This window comes from Carcharhinus amblyrhynchos, chromosome 20 (genome assembly GCF_965287045.1).
Source record: "Carcharhinus amblyrhynchos chromosome 20, sCarAmb.v2.hapA, whole genome shotgun sequence".
Lineage (NCBI taxonomy): Eukaryota > Metazoa > Chordata > Chondrichthyes > Carcharhiniformes > Carcharhinidae > Carcharhinus > Carcharhinus amblyrhynchos.
In genome coordinates, this window is record NC_137343.1 from 45,732,191 (window position 1) to 45,754,662 (window position 22,472).

The 22,472-nt window shown below is 40.9% G+C and overlaps 1 protein-coding gene across 1 annotated transcript in view; it reads left to right on the plus strand.

Moving 5' to 3' along the window:
• ppil2 (peptidylprolyl isomerase (cyclophilin)-like 2) overlaps nt 1-22,472 on the plus strand; it is a 324,215-nt gene that overhangs the window by 105,382 nt on the left and 196,361 nt on the right. The window contains exons 9-10 of the mRNA XM_080208513.1: nt 11,073-11,148; nt 16,091-16,251. Of these exons, the coding sequence (XP_080064639.1) occupies nt 11,073-11,148; nt 16,091-16,251 (237 nt within the window). The remainder of the gene's footprint in view (nt 1-11,072; nt 11,149-16,090; nt 16,252-22,472) is intronic.

Genomic DNA, 22,472 nt, shown 5'->3' on the forward strand with positions numbered 1-22,472 from the left:
CAATTTAGTTCTTTTTGCCAATGTAAACATTTAGGAGGACATTCATTTCAAATTTATATTTGGCCCAGCATTTGTTTTTAGAAATCAGAATCTGACATAAATCAAAATGATTGAGTACAGGATATGCTTTAAAAAAAAATTAGCAAGAGATGGCAAAGAAACAGAAGACTCCTGTTTGCTACTTGCCTTTTCGCTGGGACCCCTATTTCCTGACCAACTCAGTTGCTTGTACATAAGGCATCACAGATTGTTTTTCTTCCTCCTTTGTACAGAAGAGGAAATTGTTGTATCTTTTTTAAGCTTGCACCTGTACTGCACTCGTACATTTATCAGTTTCATACTGCACCCGCCAGCTTGGCATTCTAATACACATTATTTTTATGGAACTGATTCTTAGCAACGGAAAGCAAAATGTTCCGTACCTACCCTTAAGAATACTGATGTGGAAGCTGCAAGAAAGGGCATGTTCTTAGAGATGTTTCTTTATTATTGTGCAGAGTTGCAGAAAATGGCTTAATTAAACCGTTCCAGAGAGAAACATTTTCAGATTTACAAATCTAGTAAAAGCTCTTCCAAGATAACGATGCCCACTGTTACATAATGCACAGTGCCCAAAGGGAGCCAGGAAAAGTGGCAACTCTCTACAGAAACAAACCTGTGGCAACAGAAAATACAGGGGGTGTTTACAGAATGGTCAGCAACTGTTAAGGGAAAAATGGGTTATTGCATTTTACTCATGAAGCAGATCCTGAAACATAAGCTAGCCTTCCTGATTGCTGGTGCTAACTAACTGCTTGGTTATTAGCATTGGCAGCTTTTCATTTTTATGTTGCCATAGCAACAGCAGCATGTGTCTAGATTAGTTCAGTGCACATAGGCAGGGTATCACTGTGTCTGTTGTGAGCTCGTGCTAGAAGGCAACATTGGCCTCCCGTAGATTTCTCATAACCAATACAACTGAAATTAGCCACTAAGAAGAGTAGAGAATGAATCTTGTGTATTTGCTATATTATCCACTTTAATTATTTCTAAAGGTTCAAACACACATCAACCATGACTCAGTGATAGCATGATGATGAAGGAACACCGTTTCCAAAAGCTTGTGGGATTACTATCAAATAAACTGGTTGGACTCTAACCTGGTGTTGTGAGACTTCTTTCAGTGATAGCACCCATACCTCAAAATTCAATCATAAGTATGTAATTTAAAGCAGAACTGACAAAGTATTCATGTCTGGGAAGTCAACAATTCCTCAGCCCACACCACTTTTAAAAACAATTATCCAGTCATCTGCCTCATTGCTGTTTGTGGTTGCAACATTAGAAGTATATTCACCTGGTACTACTTGCATTATTCATGCCATAGGGGCACCCAACATCCAACAGAGTGGGTGCTGAAAGCATGTTTCCCATTGTGGAAGAATGTAGAACTAGGGGGCACAGTTTAAAAATAAGGCATCTCCCATTTAAGATAGAGATAAGGAGAATTTTTTTCTCAGATGATGGTTAGTCTGTGCAATTCTCTTCCCTAGAGTGCAGTGGAGGCTGGGTCATTGAATATTTGTAAAGCTGGGTTAGCTAGATTTGTGACTGACAACTTGGATAAAGGGGGTAGACAGGAAAGTAGAAACCACTGTCAGATCAGCCTTGATCTTATCAAACAATGGAGTACACTCTAGGAGCCCAATGACCAACTCCTATGCTTCATTCATGTTACCCCAAAACACTATTCATGTCTCTAGAAAGAATTATACACAAATTGTTGCAGTGAAAATCCAGAAGTTCATGCTTATTCTGTACCGACCAATGGCTTGAATGCATTAATTCCTGGACTCCTGGTAATGGTATTTTAAATTTGTGTCTATAAGATCTCAGAATTTAAACCAATAATTTTTTTTAAACTTGTATTTAAACAAATATAAAACTGGCAATTGTGTGGTAGACTAGTTACTAACAAACATAACTATCCAAGTTGTCCTTTGCGACATTTGACTGGAGGGATTAAATGGACAGACTTTTGGGACTCAGGAAAAATGGCCAATCTTGGGAGTGCGGGAGCTGCAGAGTTAGAATGTAAAGCACAAATTTAGTGGTAACTAATTTAGTAGGAGAGCTGTGGTTGGTAACCATTCTGCACTGCCAGTACTCCGCCTGTGTGGGAAATTAAATATTAAATTACAGGGCTTGCTTATTTTCAGCTGTCCCCATTTGATTTGATTTATTATTGTCACATGTATTTGTATACAATGAAAAGTATTATTGTTTGTATGCTATACAGACAAAGCATACCATTCATAGAGTACATAGGGGAGAAGGAAAGGGGAGGGTGTAGCGAAAGATCACCTTAATATAAGGTAGAACCATTAAAAAGTCTACTGATAGCAAGGAAGAAGCTGTTCTTCAGTCAGTTGGTACATGGCCTCAGATTTTTGTATCTTTTTCCTGACGGAAGAAGATGGAAGAGAGTATGCTCAGGGTGCGTGGGGTCCTTGATTATGCTGGCTGCTTTTTCGAGGCAGCAGGAAATGTAGACAGAGTCAGTGGATGGGAGGCTGGTTTGCATGATGGCCTGGGCTACATCCACAACTCTTTGTAGTTTCTTGTGATCTTGGTCAGAGTAAGAACCATGCCAAGTTGTGATACAGAAGATGAGTTACTTAACTTCATAATTCCTGATGTATCAAGCATGTTTACCTGAGATTCCTACTGGGCTAAAATCTGACAAAGCAAAGCCTTCATCTCACCAACTGAGAAGCTCACCTAGTGCAGGGTCAAGTGCAGTTGAATGGCTATATGGTTGGAGACACCTGGGGCAGAATTTTATGGACCATCGCTGTATGTTTGCAGGCAAGGGTCCCATAGAATTTTCTGGTTGTCCTTTCCACCATCTACCCTCCCACCAGCTCCATCCTGTCTGCAATTTTATGGTGCTGCCACCCTTCCCCTCCTGCCCACCCCCCAACTCCCTACTGTATAATTCCTTGAACTGACATTTTACACATTAATTTTTCTCAACTAAAGTGGTCTATACCACTTCCAAACTGATTGCGAATTGTTTTGGCAATGCAGTTGGAATGGTGACCACAGACAAGTACCATTGCTCCTCTTTGTTCTAAAACCTTCATTGATCTATGGCATATCTAGTACTAAACCGTTTATCTCCTTGGTTCGGTTATTGTAGGAAGGGACTTATGCTGACTTGAGGAAAGGGTTTTATCCATTCATACTTGTTGGTTAGGATAGCATTTATTGCCCATCCCTAATTGCCCTTGAGAAGGCAGTGGTGAGCTGCCTTCTTGAACTGCTGCAGTCCAGGTTGTATAGATACATCCACAGTGCTGTTAGAGAGGGAGTTCCAGGATTTTGATCCAGTGAAGGAATACTGATCTATTTCCAGGTCAGGAAAGCACATGGCCTAGAGTTACAGAATGTGAGTCTGAACACTTATCCAGCGACCACTGATTGTTCTGCTGAATCTGGCGTTTCATGGCAGTTACCAACATCTCCATGGAGGAAGCAGGTTCTTATGGCATTTAACAGGCACAGCATCAGTAAGTGACTCAGCATGGGCCTGACTCCAACATTCTTCCGACTATCAGGGATTTCGGCTGTCACATCCTCCATAAACTGCAGGAACGTGTCTGTGATGCGTGACCCTGAGCCTAATCGCGAATGCATGCTTACCGAGGTGGCTATCTCTGCGCTGATGGAGGGTGAGAAGGAGCTTGGAATGATCTGATGGTGTTCTTCATTGCCTACTCTGATGCATCAAGACTTAGTTCACGGTCATATACAACACATGATCTCTTGTCCCACTAATATAAAACACATGTCTGTTAGTGTGCAAAATGAAAGCACATGGGATTGGGGGTAATATATTGGCATGGATTGAAAATTGATTAGGGGACAGGAAACAAAGTAGGAATAAATGGACCTTTCTTGCAGTGTTAGGGAGGAATCCGAGCTTGGGCCCCAGCTATTCACGTTTGAATGAGGGAACAAAAGGTAATATTTTCAAGTTTACTGATGGCACAAGATTTAGTGGAAATTTTTAGTGAGGAGGATGTTAAGAGGCTTCAAGGTGATTTAGACAAGTGGAGTGAGTGGGCAAGTGCGTGGCAGATGCAGTATAATGTGGATAAATATGAAGTTCGCCATTTCGGATGAAGGAACAGAATGGCTGAATATTGTTTAAATGATGAAAGAATGGGAAAAGTTGCAGTACAAGGGGACCTGGGTGTCCTGGTACAGTAGTCACTGAAAATACAGGCAAGGAAGTACAAAACATAGAATGCCTGCTGTGCAGAAGGAGACCATTCGGCCCATCAAGTCTGCCCCAACTCTCCAACACAGCATCCTATCCAGGCCCCATCCTCACATGTTTACCCTGCTAAACTCCTAACCTACACATCTTGGTACAATAAGCAGTTAGGAAGGCAAATCATATGTTGACCATCATTGCAAGAGGTCTTGAATACAGAAGCAAGGATGTCTTACTGCAGCTGTACAGAGTCTTGATGAGACCACACTTGGGGTATTATGTGTTGTTTATGTCTCCATATCTAAAAAAGGATATACTTAGCATAGAGGGAGTACAGTGAAGGTTCACCTGACTGATTCATGAGGTGGCAGGATTATCATATGAGGGGAGATTGGATCTACTGAGCTTGTATCCATTTGAGTTTAGAAGAATAAGAGGGGATCGAATTGAAATGTGTAAAATTCTGACAGAGCTGGACAGCTTGGCTGTTCGGATGTTGTTTCCTTTGGCTGGGTGGGGGGAGGTGGGCGGCATTTAACGGGCACCGCTAGAACAAGGAATCACAGTCTCAAAGATACTGGAAAAACCATTTAGGAATGAGGTGAAGAGAAACCTTTTCACTCAGGGTAGTGGCCCTGTGGAATTCTCTGCCACTGAAAGCTGTGAGGCCAAGGCGCTGATTGAGCTGTGAGGCCAAGCTGCACAAAAGGTTATTACAGAAGGTTAGGGGGCATGGAGTTGGGGGTAGGGTGTTGGTGTGGATAGGGGATTGGCTGTCAAATAGGAGGCAGAGAGTGGGGGTTAATGGGTGCTATTCGGATTGGCAGTTGGTGACTAGTGGAGTGCCCCAGGGGTCGGTGCTGGGGCCTCAGCTATTTACCATTTATGTAGATGATCTGGAGGAGGGAACCGAGTGTATGGTGTCGAAATTTGCTGATGACACCAAGATTGGTGGAACGGCAAATTGTGCAGAGGGTGTGGAAAGTCTGCAGAAGGATCTAGATACGCTGGGCGAATGGGCCAGGAACTGGCAAATGGAATTTAATGTCGGCAAGTGTGAAGTTGTCCACTTTGGTAGGAATAATGGTAGGAAGGACGATTACTTACATGGCGAAAAACTGCAGCATGCAACAGTGCAGAGGGACCTCGGGGTCCTTGTGCATGAGTCGCAAAAACCCAGCCTGCAGGTGCAGCAGGTGGTCAGGAAGGCAAATGGGATGCCGGCCTTCATAGCGAGGGGGATTGAATATAAAAGTAGGGAGGTCTTGCTGCAACTGTACAGGGCACTGGTGAGACCGCAGCTGGAGTACTGTGTGCAGTTTTGGTCACCACACTTACGCAAGGATATTTTGGCCTTGGAGGGAGTGCAGAGGAGGTTTACAAGGCTGATACCGGAGTTGAGGGGGTTGAACTACGAGGAGAGGCTGAATAAACTAGGCTTGTACTCATTAGAGTTTAGAAGAATGAGGGGAGATCTCATTGAGACGTATAAGATGATGAATGGGATGGATAGGATAGAGGTGGAGAGACTCTTCCCGCTCAGGAAGGACAGTAGGACTAGGGGGCACAGCCTCAAGTTGGGGGGGGAGCGCAGTTTAGAACAGAGTTGAGGAGGAACTTCTTCACTCAAAGGGTGGTGAATCTCTGGAATTCTCTGCCCGTTGAAGTGGTGGAGGCTACCTCGCTAGATATATTTAAGACGTGGGTAGATAGGTTTTTGATAGGCAAGGGGATTAAGGGTTATGGGGAGAAGGCGGGAAAGTGGAACTGAGCCATGACAGATCAGCCATGATCTTATTGAATGGCAGGGCAGGCTCGAGGGGCTAGATGGCCTGCTCCTGCTCCTATTTCTTATGTTCTTATGATTATATATAAGATAGATTTCAAGACTCTATAGGTGTCAAGGGGTATGAAAAGTGCACTGAGTATCATGTTGAGATGGATGGTCAGCCATGATCATACTCAAATATGGACAGACACAAAGGGCTGAATGGCCTTCTGCTGCTGTTATTTTCTATGATTCTATCTCCTGTATTCCCAGCTCTCAACACCAGACTGGAGACATCCTCACTCCGATGTCATGAAGTTCAGGCTTCTGCAGCCGTTCTGCCCTATGTGAAACTTCCTGGTTTTGCCCTCAGGGCACTTAATAGGCGGAATCTTCTTATATCATGTATGACTCAGAAAGAGATGCTGAGTGAAATATTTCTTGTATTTCTGTCTCCAGATCATTATGTAAAACATTACTTTGTTAACTCTGTAGAAGGCCATTAAATAGGCTGCACAGCTGGGATAAGGGTGCTTTATGGTTTTGCAAAATAAATTCTGTTATGCAAATTGGCAAATCAGATGGCAAATGAAACTTTATTGCATGTTGGAACAAAGTTAAGCCAGAAATGAATAAGAACTTTTGATACTTTCAATAAGAAGGAAATGTGTAACAGCAAACAGAAAATTGAAATATGCAACCAGAATGCAGGTGTACGTATGTATAGCCATTATACTGAAACTTTACAACATCAGACCTCAGCTGGAATAGGTGGCCACATTTGAAAAGGAACATACTTGAGTTCTATGCGACAGTATCCCAACTTGAAACATTGGTTTGTAGTGGTGTATATTTATTAGGAATGATGTGAGGAGCCATGTACAACTCGGAGAGACAACTATCCAGTCTTTTTGCAAGCAACTAATAAGGAATAATTATTAAAGTAAAAGAAGAAAAATACAAAACAAGAAAGACTATCATACACTCTGATATTTAAGTATATGAATGATTAAACACAACGTTTGTCTGGGATTAACTCTCTTCTCCAAACTATATGCAATTCCCTGAACTCACTGAGACATATACCCCTTTCCCAAGCAATGTTCAATTTTGTAACCTAAGTCAAAAACAGTTAATAGTTACCACGTAATACAGCTTAACTGGACAGGTCTAGAATAGCGTCCTCTGCTTTTTCAGTGAGGGTACAAAACTATATCGTACAGAAGAATTTCTGCAATGTATCTTGGCTCTGAATCTTAGATGAAAATTGGCCTCTCTGTGTCCAGCCTGTCTGACTATTGGATGGAACTGTTGCTTGAGCTTTTGGAGGTTAAACTAGCCCCTCGGGCTCTTTGGATATACTGGCCTCTTTTGGGCTGTTAGATATAAAATTAACCTGCTTCACTCTGAGGGTGCTAGCAATTATGCCATTTTGCCTCTTTGATATTTAATTCCTTGGATTCGGCTGTCTGCATCAAATTCCTTGGCTCTAGAAATTAACATTTGCACGTTTCCACAGATCTCTCAGTCATCTAGGTAAGCTGCTTTTACTAGCAGGGCAATTTTCACCTGATTATATCTAAATGTCTGCTAATCTTGTTGCTGGGAAAATTGCATCTTTATCATTCCTTTAGAATGCTGGCTGCTGCAGTCGCTAGGTAAATTTCTAACTGTTGCTGGGCAAATTGCACCACAGCGTGTCTTTTTAAACTCTTGATACTGCTGTTGGTAGGCAGATCCTTGACACTTATAATGGTACATTCCTGGGATATAGCAACAAGAATAATCCAAACTCTAAAGAACGGATATGGACAAAAAATAGAAAAACCCAAGCTCTGCAATTTAAAAGAAAATGTTACCCTTTAGGGGTATATGCAGTATGGTGAACCCAGGATGTTGTTCTCAAGTCCATCAGGCCAATAGATCCTGCTGGTATAAATTCATATAGTTGAAAGTAAACTTAAATCTTTGTAAATGCATTTACTCAGTGTCGTGCCATTTGGAATAGTCTACCAGGTAAGGTAGTAGAAACAAACATATTAGGAAAGCTCAAGATGTAGTTGAATGCTAGGCTGAGAGAGTTAAAATATTGGATGAACTTGACTTCTGTTTGTGTTATTATAAAATTGTGGATAGTTGGGCCAACTGGACCACTTCCTTTGTCTCTATCTCACCAGCTGAAGGGGAAGAGGACAATATACAGCCTAATGCGCACACTGTAGTATATTAGATGGAGAATAGTCCATTTGCTAGTGTATTGCAAAATAATGGACCAGACTTTGCGGCTAATAGTGAATGAGTGGTGCTTCATTATGCTTATATTTGCCTAATGACATTCCATAGGATTTTACAATAGAGCTTCTAACTATCCAGGAAGAGCAGCACTTCTGTACAACACCTGAGAACTGTGTGAACAGGATAAACAACTCAATACTTATGTAAACAGCCAGATTGAAGAATTGTTAAATGAATAGAACAGAGACTGAACCAGAAAGTGTCACTATAAATCAGGTTCAGAAAGCAAACTAGCGGGAAAGAAAGATTTTGATTGAAGGAGAGAGAAATGAGGGCCTGAAAGATAAAGTAAAATAATTCAATTATTTAAATTTTTAAACCTTTAATATTTAAAATAGGAAGGAATGCAACTCTATACATTTTAAAGTTAATCTTCAAGCTGAAAGAGATTACTTTGCAATAATTAAGACTTAGTGTGACATTAAATGGGTGCCAATGCTGGAATTGTCAAGTCCCAACCTTTTCAAGGAGTTTAGGTCATAAATATCAGGTTAATACAGCAACTTCATGCAGTTTAGTGTTGCAATGTTGAATCTCTTGGCAAGATACTATTATCATGCAATTCTTCGAAGATCGGGGCATTCTCAGACAGCAGCTAAAGGCAAAATACTGCAGAAGCTGGAATCTGAAACAAAACCAAAAAAATGCTGGAAAATCTCAGTAGGTCTGACAGCATCAGTGGAGAGTGGGTAGGGTTTTTTGAGAAATTGAGTTTGTGTCTTTATATGCCCTGTTTGTGAACAAAACTCCCACTTGCCTGATGAAGTGGCAGTGCTCTGAAAACTTGTGGCTTGTGCTACCAAATAAACCTTTTGGATTTCAACCTGATGCTGCGAGACTTCTTACTGAGAGTGGGTAGAGCCGGTGTTTCGAGGTGATGACCCTTCGTCAGAGTTAAGAGCAAAGAATTACAGACAATGTTTATACTGTGGGGGTCAGGGGGTTGCTTAATTGGGCAAAGAAAATGTAAATAATGATGATGAAGCCTAAGAAAGGTGCTAAAAGTGCCCATTAAGTAATGGGAATGTGTGAATGGTGAAACAGAGGTACAGATTGTTAAGGGACTACCTGAGGAATGTGGTGGCTGCCGTGAAAGGGTGGGGAGGTAGGGGGGAGTGGGGGTGGGTTGGAGACAAGCAACAGAGCAAATTTGGAGCAGTGGAACAACGGAAGAAGAATAAAAAGTGATTTAAAAAAATGGGCAGCAGCTCCCTGATTTACACATTTAACTGCATATGTGCAATTGTCAAATTTACATATCAATAACACTGAATGTTGCTAACCTTGCTATTATTTTGACAGCAAAGCCTGACTAAAAATAATAAACCTAAGTTGATAAGCTCAGTTATGATCTGAATCTCGCTGTTGGTTATCTCCTTGGCTGCACCAGTTTTAGTAACTGGAAAAAGCATGTTTATTCACTTTTGAATGTTTGACTTTTACGGGTGCCATACTTCAACCAAAGGTCATCCATGAGTAAATCTCCACCTTTTGAACTGGAATGCTGTTATACCATGATGGCCAGGAGCCCTGTCAACATCAGCAAAGGAAAGTCCCACTTAGCCTCTTAAGTTCATCTCCTGTTGACAACATATCTCTTATTTTCTATACGGATGTGGGAAGGGCCAGATGCATCTTAGTGTCCCCATCTAAGTTAGTTCCCAAGAGGATGCTGTAATTGTGCAGCAGAATACCCAAGGAGGCAGATATTTTAGAAATTATTTGAGGAACCAAGTGATTGAGAGCAATTAGATTTGAAAACCGACTAGATTTACTGCAGAGTCTGCTCATGGAAAATTAGAATGGAGTTGATTCTTTGTGGCAGACTCTATAACTAATGATGGGACTTGAAGATCAGGCCTGTTGTGGGAGGGAAGAGTAGGGGGCACTGAGATTTTCCCTACAGGAAACCTTGCAAGTCAACATGCTAATGAGGGTTGATCAGCCTTTGAAAGCTGAAGTGAGAATGTGAATTGCATACAGACAAAGCTGTGAGTTTGAAATACACTGATATTCAAATTGTAAACGACAGTTTACCAGCCTGAAAAATGTCAGTTTAATTCATTGATGTAATTATGATTTATCTAAAAGTGTTTGCTTAAAATCTGAATTGTAATCTTCCCTACCCCTCTCATTGTCCTCTTTTCATTCTTCTGAGTCTCTTGTTGCTGCCACTTTTGTTCTTTTCTTCTTCCCACTTTTCCCCTCTTCTCTTACCTCCTACATTTGCCCTTTCGCCTCCCACATTCTCCTGTCTGAGTGTCCCCCCCCCCCCCCGCCTCGCCTCAATTTCTGACGTGTTCCTCCAGTTAATCTGTTGTTTGTTGTAAAGACTGGCTGTGCATTATATGTTGACGTTTCCCATGCACTTTTTTGCCGGGCTTAATGTAGAATTTGAAATATTGTTTGCACAGTGAAACATACAGCTATACTGTATCACAGAATGGCATAAAACAGCTCCAAGTTGGTCAGTCACTCTATTCTAACAACTGTGACACCTGAGGGGCTCCACACATTCGTCCATTCAGCATTATTCTAACAAAGTCTCTCTGTTATTTTTCTGCATTAATCCTTTTTCATAGGCAAGTACAGCAGGTTGAGAATGTAACTGCAAAGTTGCTGTCCTTACTAATGTTAAAATTCTTAAACCGTTATTAAATTAATTACATGAGCAAACTTTCTTCTTTTGTTCATGTCATTTTGTTTAATCTAAAGTGTAAACTTTCACTGGTTTTGTTTTCTCTGCAGGATCCATCCAATGTTGACAAGTTCAACGTTTCAAACTTTTTCCATGTCAAAAATGATTTAAAAGTTCCTGATCCAGGTAAGGAATCTCTTGGGCTGATGTGCTGATATACGTTAGATTTATAGTGGTACTATTTGGTCATATGCAGTGGTCCTGATCCATGGTGGCGTACATACAGCACAAAGATAGGGATGTGAGGCTTCATGGAACGTATTATAAAGCTAACACTTCTATGTTCTGACATTTGCGGGACATTTTCAATTGCTCATATCCCTTTGACTGTTGAAGAGTCTCACAACAGAAATTTGCAGAACCCAAGATTATTCCTGAGTGAGAGAGAGATTTCTTCATTTAGATGTGTGTCTGGGTTGTAAAGAAACAATAATTATGCTCGAAAAATGAAAAACAGAGCTGGAGTGGGCTATATAACCTCTTGAGCTTGTTGCACCATTCAAAGAGGTCATTGATAATCTTCTACCTCAACTCCACTTGCCTGCGTGTGTGCCTTGATTCCCTTTGTGCCCAATAAATGGGCCATCCAAATTGTACTTCAAGTTACCACAGACAGGGATATAAATGAGTCACTGAAGAATAATTTAAGTTGCAGCAGAGTCTACATCTCCGACCAGAGAAATAAGTCTTCATTTATAATTATTTTGTGTAATTTATGTAATTATAAGACTTCAGCAGTCCTCTTTAAAGACTTAGCTTGCAAATAAAACTTGAAACATGACATGAACTAAAACAGACGTTGACTGTTTGGTGACAAAAGCATCTTTGCTGAAGTTACCCAAAAGGCAGAGAAAAGAGTGAAAGCACTGTGGTTTATCCGTTAGCAGAAATGGTGAAAGTAAGCAAAGGAATTTGTGTTTTGCAATCAGGCAGTCCAAGTTGATCCATTCTGTTCTTAAGTAGTTAAGTAATGTTACAAGGGGTAGTAAAACTATAGCAGCATGGGATGATGATGATGGAGCAAGCCTGTTGGGTTGTGTAGAAGAAGAGGGTGAATGTGTAACTGCGGAATTATAACCAGGTAGCACCAGAGATGAGCAAAGGGTAGAGATAGGTTGGGAACTTGGGAGGGATAGCCCTGGTAATGTATTTATAGGTTGGTCAGGCGGATAGCTGTTATTTTCAAAACCTCAATTGAAGCTATTGGTTTCATTACATCAAATTGAGGTGGCAGAAACATGCCATTCAGCCCAACCAATCCATGTTGGTATTTCTCTTTCGTACGAGCGGTTGTCCTATTCCTCTGTGCCTCTCTGCACGTTTATTCCTTTTCCTTTCAAATAATCTACCTACAAAGTAAAACTCCTACCTAAAGCCATCAAATCAATCCAGTTCATATATTCAATTAGCTATTAGCATCAGTATGATCATTTGTTGAGCTAACATCCCTATTCTTTGTGTGAATTAAGCTATACATTGTTTCCCCTTACTGAGCGTCTTGACTTGGGCAAATAAAATTAAATACAACTTATAAATCCTGCAGTAAGAGAGCTGAAGTGCATTTCTCTCTATTTGGTCTCTGACTGCCAATTAGGAAGTGCATCAGAATGGCTGATTTCGCATCCTCCCTACCCGCTGTTAAAAAAAAAGCAATGAAAAGGCCATCCATAATTAGGAATTTATTTAATTGTAAAACTGGTGCAGAATGCTGAGCAGAAAAGTTTAAAGCAAAAGCAAAGTTTTTGCTGAAAGTGAAAATCATTTGTGCCAAATGATTATGGATTTCATAGAATCCGAACAGTGCAGAGAGGCCGTTCAGCCCATAAAGTCTGCACTGATTCTCTGGAAGAACATCTTACCTAGGCCCTATCCCTACAACCACATAAATTTCCCAGGACTAATCCACCTAACCTATACATCTTGGGACACTTATGGGGCAATTTAGCTTAGTTAATCTGCACATCCTTTGGAAATTGGAGCACTTGGAGGAAACCCATGCAGACACGGGGGAGAATGTGCAAACTCCACACAGTTGCACAAGGCCGGAATGGAACCCCTGTCCCTGGCGCTGTAAGTGCTAACCACTGGGAATGGAACTAATTTGTTTTTATCGTTAAGTTCGATTTCTTCTACGCTATGGTGGTTAGCACTGCTGCCTCACAGCACCAGGGACCTGGGTTCAATTCCGGCCTTGGGTGAGTGTCTCTCTGGAGTTTGCACATTCTGTTTGTGTCTGCATGGGTTTCCTCCAAAGATGTGCAAATTAGGTGCATTGGCAATGCTAAATTGCCCTTTAGTGTCAGGGAGGATTAGCAGGGTAAATACATGGGGTTAGGGATTGTTGTCGCTGCAGGCCTGATGGGCTGAATGGCTGCCTCCTGCACTGAATGGATCCTGTGATTACAATTTATAATGAGAAATGATTCTTTATAGTGTTTATGGCCTTTATAGCAAGGGGGATAGAATATAAAAGTAGGGAGGTCTTGCTGCAACTGTACAGGGTACTGGTGAGGCTGCAGCTGGAGTACTGTGTGCAGTTTTGGTCGCCACACTTGCAGAAGGATGTATTGGCCTTAGAGGGAGTGCAGAGGAGGTTCACTAGGCTGATACCGGAGATGAGGGGGTTGGACTATGAAGAGAGACTAAATAGACTGGGTCTGTACTTGTTGGAGTTCAGAAGGATGAGGGGGGATCTTATAGAGACGTATAAGATAATGAAGGGGATGGATAGGGTAGAGGTAGAGAGATTCTTCCCGCTTAGAAAGGATAGCAGGACTAGAGGACACAGCCTCAAGATAAGGCGGGGGGGCAGTTTAGATCAGAGTTGAGGAGGAACTTCTTCACTCAAAGGGTGGTGAATCTCTGGAATTCTCTACCCGTTGAAGTGATGGAGGCTACCTCGCTAAATATATTTAAGTCACAGGTAGATAGGTTTTTGATAGACAAGGGAATTAAGGGTTATGGGGAGAAAGCGGGGCAGTGGAACTGATCCACTTCAGATCAGCCATGATCTTGTTGAATGGCGGGGCAGGCTCGAAGGGCTAGATGGCCTACTCCTGCTCTTATTTCTTATGTCCTTTAATGAATGTAATAAAATTGATTTAGTTGTGAAAGATTTCAAAAATTTTTGGACTACCTGCAATTAATTGGTTGGAATGAAAACTTTGGTTTGGCTGTAAAGAGAACTAGACTTGATAATATACATCAAATAAATCAAGGAGATTAATGCTTCTTTTAAATGAAAAATTAATTGTGATTGTGAGATTAAACCCTTGGGATAGCATTTGACTTATTTAAATGGGTGTCCAACTGCTTGTAAACTATAAAATGAAATGGCCTTGCATCTCAACGGTGCTGGCACCATCTACAAAGTAACTCTCATTGATATTTGTTAGTTTTTCTCTCTAAAATGCCATAGTATTACAGATGAGCAGCTATCTGTATTAAAACAATTAGGGTCAGGCCCATTCAAGTTTCTTTCATGTAGAAGATCTCATTTGTGATAAGATGTGCAACTTAAGTGACCAAATATATCTGCTTTTATGGAGCTAATTATCGGCCTAATCAAGCCCAAGGGAAATGTTCTATAACTTTTGATAAATGGCCCATCAATTTTATTACCTAGATCAAAAATTCTATTCTAGAGAAGTATTTTAACTGCAAAATTCCAGAATAAGGACACGGTTTAATATGTTCTGAAAATATGCAACCACATAGTACGGGAAAGCGAGTGTCAGCCTGTGTAACCAGAGACTGAAATTTACTCGTCTGTTTAATCTAATGGTCCAATTTCATAGACTCATAGAATCCCCACAGTGCAGAAGGAGACTGTTTAGCCTATTGTGTCTGCAGTGACTCTTACCCAGGTCCTATCTGTGTAACCCCATATATTTTACGCCATTAATACCCTCCACTTGCATAGATCTTGGAACACTAAGGCACAATTTAGCATGGCCAATCTGTCTAACCTTTGGATCGTGGAAGGAAACTGGAGCACCCAGAGAGAATCCACGCAGACACTGGGAGAATGTGCAAACTCCACACAGGCAGTGACCTGAGGCTGGAATTGAACCCAGGTCCCTGGCACTGTGAGGTAGCAGTGCTAACCATTTTGCCACCATGACTAAGATTTTTGAGTGAGCCTGAAGTAGTCATTATCACTAAAGATGGTTGATTTTCAGCGCACAAGCCTGTATTGAACCCTTCTGGAATTTCTTGCTGTGTTATGTTGATTAGGCCTGAACATAGAGCTTGGTTTCGGCAGCAATCTCATACCACGTTACAGCTGTTTGGAATGGTGCTTCTCTGTGTTAATCAAGTAAAGGTGGAATTAATGAAAATAACCTGAATGCAATGTACTTTTACTATTGCACTTTATTCTTTGAATGTTTATAGGCAGACTGTGAGATCTGTAGGAATTGTACTTTAGTGTTAATTTTGATCATGTTTAATGATTTTTGTCTGATTTTTATGTGCAAGTGCACTTATCCATGCAAAAAAGTTCAAAATTTAATCTCAGTTCTGAGGTGAATTAATTAGCTCAGCTCTACAGCCAAAGAATGATGGGAATGTGTCTTAGCATTTCTGAGTTAGAAATGAGAAAAATCAGGCAGCAATCTTGATTCCGACAATGTGATGGTGATCAAGATTGAGTTAGCCGTTGGCACTTTGAGTTCAATCTCCAGTGAGAAGAATGGTGAATTTGTCCAGGTGCTGGAGAATAATCACCATCTGTGGAAGGGTACACAAATTGGATGAAACTAAAGGAAAACAAGGCATTCTCAGGTTTCCAGGCCTACGGTGTGTGGAGGAATCATTTTGCTCAAAGAATAAAGACCCAATAGGACCAAAAGGACAATAAATTTGTTAATTCTGAAGTTCAGGTGACCTCATTCCACACACACACACACACACACACACACACACACACACACACACACACACACACACACACCAGTCAACTCCACCCCACTTCCCCCTCTCCCCCCTCTCTGTTTTTCTGTGCATTGCGCAAGAATGATGCATGTTTCCTTAAAGATTTCTCACATTATACCTGGCTATTTTCTAGATGAGGAGAAAGCAAAATCAGATCCATCATACTATCTCAAAACCACCAGCCTGGAACTGAGGGAGACCTTGAGTGAACTATACAGAGACTATAAGGGCAGTGAAATACTGGCAACTACCATGAAAGAACCAGAAAAGAAAAAAGTGGATAAAATAAATGCGGTGAGTTCAAAACCCACGAATACATTAAGGTTTCACATCTTTTTGCCAATGAAGGAGCAAACAGTTTCCAGCTTTTTGTAGATTGAGGAGAAAGTCAATGGATTGCTGTTGAGGGAGAACTTGAATTGACAAATGTAGTTAATATTTTAATGATTTAGTCTAATTAAATAGAAAGAAATGGATCCCTGAATGTCATTTACTTGAAGGTAACTTCCAGTTTAAGCATGTAAAATGAATGGTTGCTCAAAAGTGTTTAGATAATCAACTTAAAGTGTTCACGTGAAATAAACTGAAAGAAAAGCTCTGTATTTTAATATTTAGATACTGCTTTAAAATTATGATATACTGTATATACTGAAAGGTTTTTGATGTCAAAGCTGTTATATTAAGGCAGGTTGTTGCCAGATGTTTTGATCTTTCAAATAATCAGTTCATTTAATTAATGATTATAATGATAACCTCAAAAGTCTTTTTAACTTAGTGCATGTTGGGAGATCCTTTGCCACCAGCATGTGATATAGATTATTAAATTGACAAAGATAAAACTCCCAGCAATTGAAAGTCTGAAATAAAATAAATAATGTTGGGAATGTACAGCACCTGCAATATAAAAGAAAGTTCTGATCAAGTTGTACAAAAGTTGAAATCTTCTGTTTCTGTAACTGCTGACAGATGTGTTCATAGAATCGCTGCAGTACAGAAGGAGGTCATTTGGCCTATCAATTCTGTGCTGACTCTCTGACAGAGCATCTATCCAGACCCTATTCCCATAACCCCACGTATATCTCACACAAGAGGTTATTGCAGAAGGTCAGGGGACATGGAGTTGGGGGTAGGGTGTTAGCGTGGATAGAGGATTGGTTGTCAAATAGGAGGCAGAGAGTGGGGGTCAATGGGTGCTATTCGGATTGGCGGATAGTGACTAGTGGAGTGCCCCAGGGGTCGGTGCTGGGGCCTCAGCTATTTACCATTTATATAGATGATCTGGAGGAGGGAACCGAGTGTATGGTGTCGAAATTTGCTGATGACACCAAGATTGGGGGAACGGCAAATTGCGCGGAGGGTGTGGAGAGTCTACAGAAGGATCTAGATAGGCTGGGCCAATGGGCCAGGAATTGGCAAATGGAATTTAATGTTGGCAAGTGTGAGGTGGTCCACTTTGGTAGGAATAATGGTGGGAAGAATTATTACTTACGTGGAGAAAAACTGCAGCAGGCGACGGTGCAGAGGGACCTCGGGGTCCTTGTGCATGAGTCGCAAAAACCCAGCTTGCAGGTGCAGCAGGTGGTCAGGAAGGCGAATGGGATGCTGGCCTTCATCGCGAGGGGGATTGAATATAAAAGTAGGGAGGTCTTGCTGCAGCTGTATAGGGCATTGGTGAGGCCGCAGCTGGAGTACTGTGCAGTTTTGGGCGCCGTACTTACGCAAGGATATTTTGGCCTTGGAGGGAGTGCAGAGGAGGTTTACTAGGCTGATGCCGGAGTTGAGGGGGTTGAGCTATGAGGAGAGGCTGAATAAACTAGGCTTGTACTTGTTAGAGTTTAGAAGAATGAGGGGAGATCTCATTGAGACGTATAAGATGATGAATGGGATGGATAGGATAGAGGTGGAGAGACTCTTCCCGCTCAGAAAGGACAGTAGGACTAGGGGGCACAGCCTCAAGATAAAGGGGGGGTGGTTTAGAACGGAGTTGAGGAGGAACTTCTTCACTCAAAGGGTGGTGAATCTCTGGAATTCTCTGCCCGTTGAAGTGGTGGAGGCTACCTCGCTAAATATTTTTAAGACGCGGGTTGATGGGTTTTTGATAAGAGAGGGGATTAAGGGTTATGGGGAGAGGGCAGGAATGTGGAACTGAGCCACGACAGATCAGCCATGATCTTATTGAATGGCGGGGCAGGCTCGAAGGGCTAGATGGAGATGGCCTACTCCTGCTCCTATTTCTTATGTTCTTATCTCCTGCTAATTTTCCGAACCTGCACATCTTTGAACTGTGGGAGGAAATCAGAGCACCCAGAAGAACTCACACTTGGCGAGAATGTGCAGACTGCACACAGACAGTCACCCTCCCCCAAGGCCAGAATTAAACCCAGGTCCCTGGCGCTGTGAGGCAGCAATGTTAACCACTGTGCCTCCCACTTTTTAAAACATTCCTCATCACTCTTCTGATACTATCATTGGATCATAGGTCATTTCCTTTTACTATATTTTATTAAAATACTCAACTCTAGCCACAACAAGATATTCCAGACAGTCTTTGTGATTGATTACTCAAAGTGCCAAGTGCACCGTCTGCAACTAAATAGAGAATCTTGTATAGATAGCAGTGGAATGCAGAAGTTATGTGAATTTCTTGCCACTTCTCCTGTGGTATTGAGTTTCATCAAGAATTAATATTTTTATTGTATGTTTATTGAATGCAGAGGCAGTCACATAATTCATTTTACTTTCCAATCCAACAGTACAGTCTCCTTGATAAGTCCGTTGTTGATGTGGCATCAACAATATTGTGTTGTGTGTCTACTACATAATGTGAAAATTGAGAAACATAGCATAAAATAAAACCATATATGACACGGGTAGCTTTTCCGATCAGTATTTGTGTTTGAGATGCATAAATCATGAGATAGAAAGCTGTTCATCTCTCACCATTCGTGAATATTAGGAGTATATATGGTCCATTTACAGTATGTAATGTGGTCACTTTAAGCTGTACTTCAGGAATAATGGTTATTGGCAAAGCGATTAAGAGCAATTGAAATAGATCTTTGGGAATTGCTGAATAGTTGGGGACACAGATGAGGAATCTGCTGTTAGTGCCTGCTGCTTCATCCCTTTGTTAATACGTTATAGATTGGTTGTGATAAATACAGACTGCTGAGAAGGACTGATTTAGTACTCTCTTTTGACCCTGCTCCAAAATGTAGTCATTGAAATTTATCCATGTTAATTTCTAAGTGCAGTTCCTTCATCTGCACTAAGTTGTTCAGATCACCATGAACACCACGAATCTTCCCTACTCAGTTCAACTGGCAGTGCTGAATTGGTATCATCAGATTTAGTATACCAGAAGTACCCTTCCCCAAACTCTTCAAATAGTGCAACAAAAATAGTCCTGTGGAAATCTACTGCTCACAACCTAAAGATATGATTCCAGTGATCATTAATATTTGTTTTCTGCTGTCAGACCAATTTTCAGGCCAGCAAGAGTTGGGCTCCTCCAACACGATAAAAAATCCAACACTGTATGTTCAAAGCTCTATTCTTTTATTGCTATTTTTTAACGGATTTTCTGCTGAACCAAAAATGTTAATTACTACAATGCACCTGACCATTGGGTTGTTCTGGGACTACCGCCAGGAGTTAAAAGAACAAAATAAATTCTTCACTCAGTCTGTGGATCTCTCACTTCGTTGTATAGACCCCGAGGAAGTGCAGATGAACTGGCTTCCCCAGCCGGAACAATCTCAATAGAGAGTGATCAAAACTCATTACACAGTAAGAGATGCTCATAACCACCTGTCTGTATCCAAAGGAGGATCAATGAAATTCAGGATAGAAGCTGCAGTTAAACATTGTTGGGAAGTAGAAAGTAGAAGCAGGAGTAGGCCATTCAGCCCTTTGAGCTTGCTCCACCATTCATTTTGATTATGGCTGATCATCGAATTCAATATCCTGACCGCCCTCCCCAATATCCCGTGATCCTTTTAGCCCCAAGAGCTATACCATGTCGCATGATCTTTGCCTCTGGCCTTCTGGACATTTTTAACATTACATCTTTAGCCTCACAAACTGTATGCTGTGGTAAGGAAATAAGTACCATTTGCCTCTCTTCTGTCCGTAATGCAAGCAAAGTTGCCATCATACCATTTGTCCTCATCACCTTGAAAAGCCTCATGCACAAAGCTTTAGCAAAAACCTACAAAAATCCAAGTTGACACTATCTATTCAATACCTGTGATCATCAAATGCATTTATGTCTTTAAAGAGTTTTAAAAGATTAATGCCCTGAGACTTATTGTTTCCAAAGCCACATCACAAGCATTTTTGGATGCTGTGTTATGTAGTGAACATTGATTGCAACCATTAAAGTGCATTCAAGCATTTTCTGCACTGGCAGTGTTGATCAACTGGTCTATAATTCTTTGATTTGTAATAGTTGTTTTGAATAATTGGATTACATTAGTTAGTTTTCAAGTATAGCTCTGGTATTTATTGAGTTTCATAAAAACATTTAAGTAGTCCACTCCCTTAATTTGACTCTATAAATGATCAGGTAGAAGCTACCCCAGGAGCTGTTTGGCTTAATAGCTGGTATAGACAGACTCCCTATTTTCTGCTTGAGCTGGTCATCATTTCCATTAATAAAGATGCTCCAGAAGCTGTTTCGTATTCTCGAGCAACTGCAGATCTTCACTTTGTGGTATGATAAATATACTAAACTAAATCATTACAGTATTCCAAGCAATTCAATGCGCTGTTGCATCAGAGATTGTTATTACAAAATAAATTTGCTAATTAACCACAAGTTTATTGCTTTTTCTATCATTGGATCTGATGATTTTCACTAATGTAGCTTGACAAGTTCCTGCAATTTTCTGATGACCTCCATTTCTGTTGTAAGGTAACATTACCACAGTCCCAGATGAGCATAGCCTGTCAGGATGAGCCAGGCTGGCAAAGCTGCACAATTGGTTCACTACCACCTTCAGGACAATTAAAGATGAGCAATAATCCTTGCCAGGGACTTCCATGTACCAACTACAAATAAAAATACAATTCCTAATTGCCTAATTCATAAATTTTGATGAACGGTAGGTAATTTTATTGCTAGCTTTGAAATGGTTTAAATTTTGGGTTGACACGGTTGGTTAATAAAAGCTTACAAAGTGAGCATTGACAGCATTGTGCTAACCACTAGTGGTGGGCGGGATTTATGGCCAGACTTGAGGTTTACATGGCAAACAGGATCAATTTAAACAGAGTGTCTATAAGCTGCAGCAAATCAAACTTGAGACTGAAACTATAGCAAAAGCTCTACAAAAGCAAGATTATTTCTCTGCAGTCAGTGCACGATGAGGACATATTATGTGTGTGAAACCAATTCCTGTCATTATATAGCAGTGCAGTCTTGAGGCCCAGTGTTGGCAGAACTTTCCAATCATCTCCATTCCAGCCTGGGTTTGTGGTGCCAATGTATGCAACCTTCAATTTTACATATTACTGTTGGCATTAAAATACCAGTATTTCAAACTGTTTTAGTACAGTGGTTTACATCATTCTGTGGAATATATTTGTCCGTGTTGCATGTAAACCTTTGTTTAGCAGAGGGTCAAGTGCATTTTCTAAGTGTCCATAAATAGTACAAATTCTGGTTAGCAATCTGAAACAATCATTGTATTTTACATTGATATCACTGGGATAGTCCTTCTTGAAGTGTATCCACTCATTCAACTCAGTTAAACATTTACTATCATTATTGTTCTAGCTCTATGTCCCAGTAGATTATGCGCCTTTTTCTAATAGAACTATATTTGAATTCGGCAGAATCTTGGGTTGATATGTGAAACATCCTCTCAGCATGTACCCTGTCAAGCCCCCTCAGAATCTCCGAAGATTCAGTAAGATTATATCTCATTATAGTAAATTCTAAAAAGTGTCGACCCAACTTGCTCAACCTTCTCTCATAAGACTACCCTTTCATCTCAGGAATCAGCCTATTAAACTTATCTGAACTCCCTTCAGTGCAAGTATATTCCTCCTTCAGTAAGGAGATTAAAACTGTACGCAGTACTCCTAGGTACAGACTCTCAAATGCCCTTTATAGTTCTAAGCAAGACTTCTCTACTTTTATACTCATCCTCTTTGTACGAAAAGCCAGCATTCTATTCGCCTTTCTAATATCTGCAGACTGACATTGTGATTCATACACGTGGATAACAAGACCCCTCTGCACCACAGTATTCTCTACATTTGGATCGTTTCTCCTTTTCAATTCTTCCCACCAAAGTGAACAACTTCACATTTTCCCATATTATACCCTGTTACTTTTTGTCGATTCACTGAAATTATCCCTTTAATGGTGGTTGGGGGGGGGGGGCGCGGGGAAGGGAAGGGTGGTGACAATTCAGAGGCAGCTTAAGAAATCTTTGTGAAATCTGCCACACTATGCAACAAGGACTAGAACGTACTAAAACATCTTGTATCTGGATATATGCCTTGCT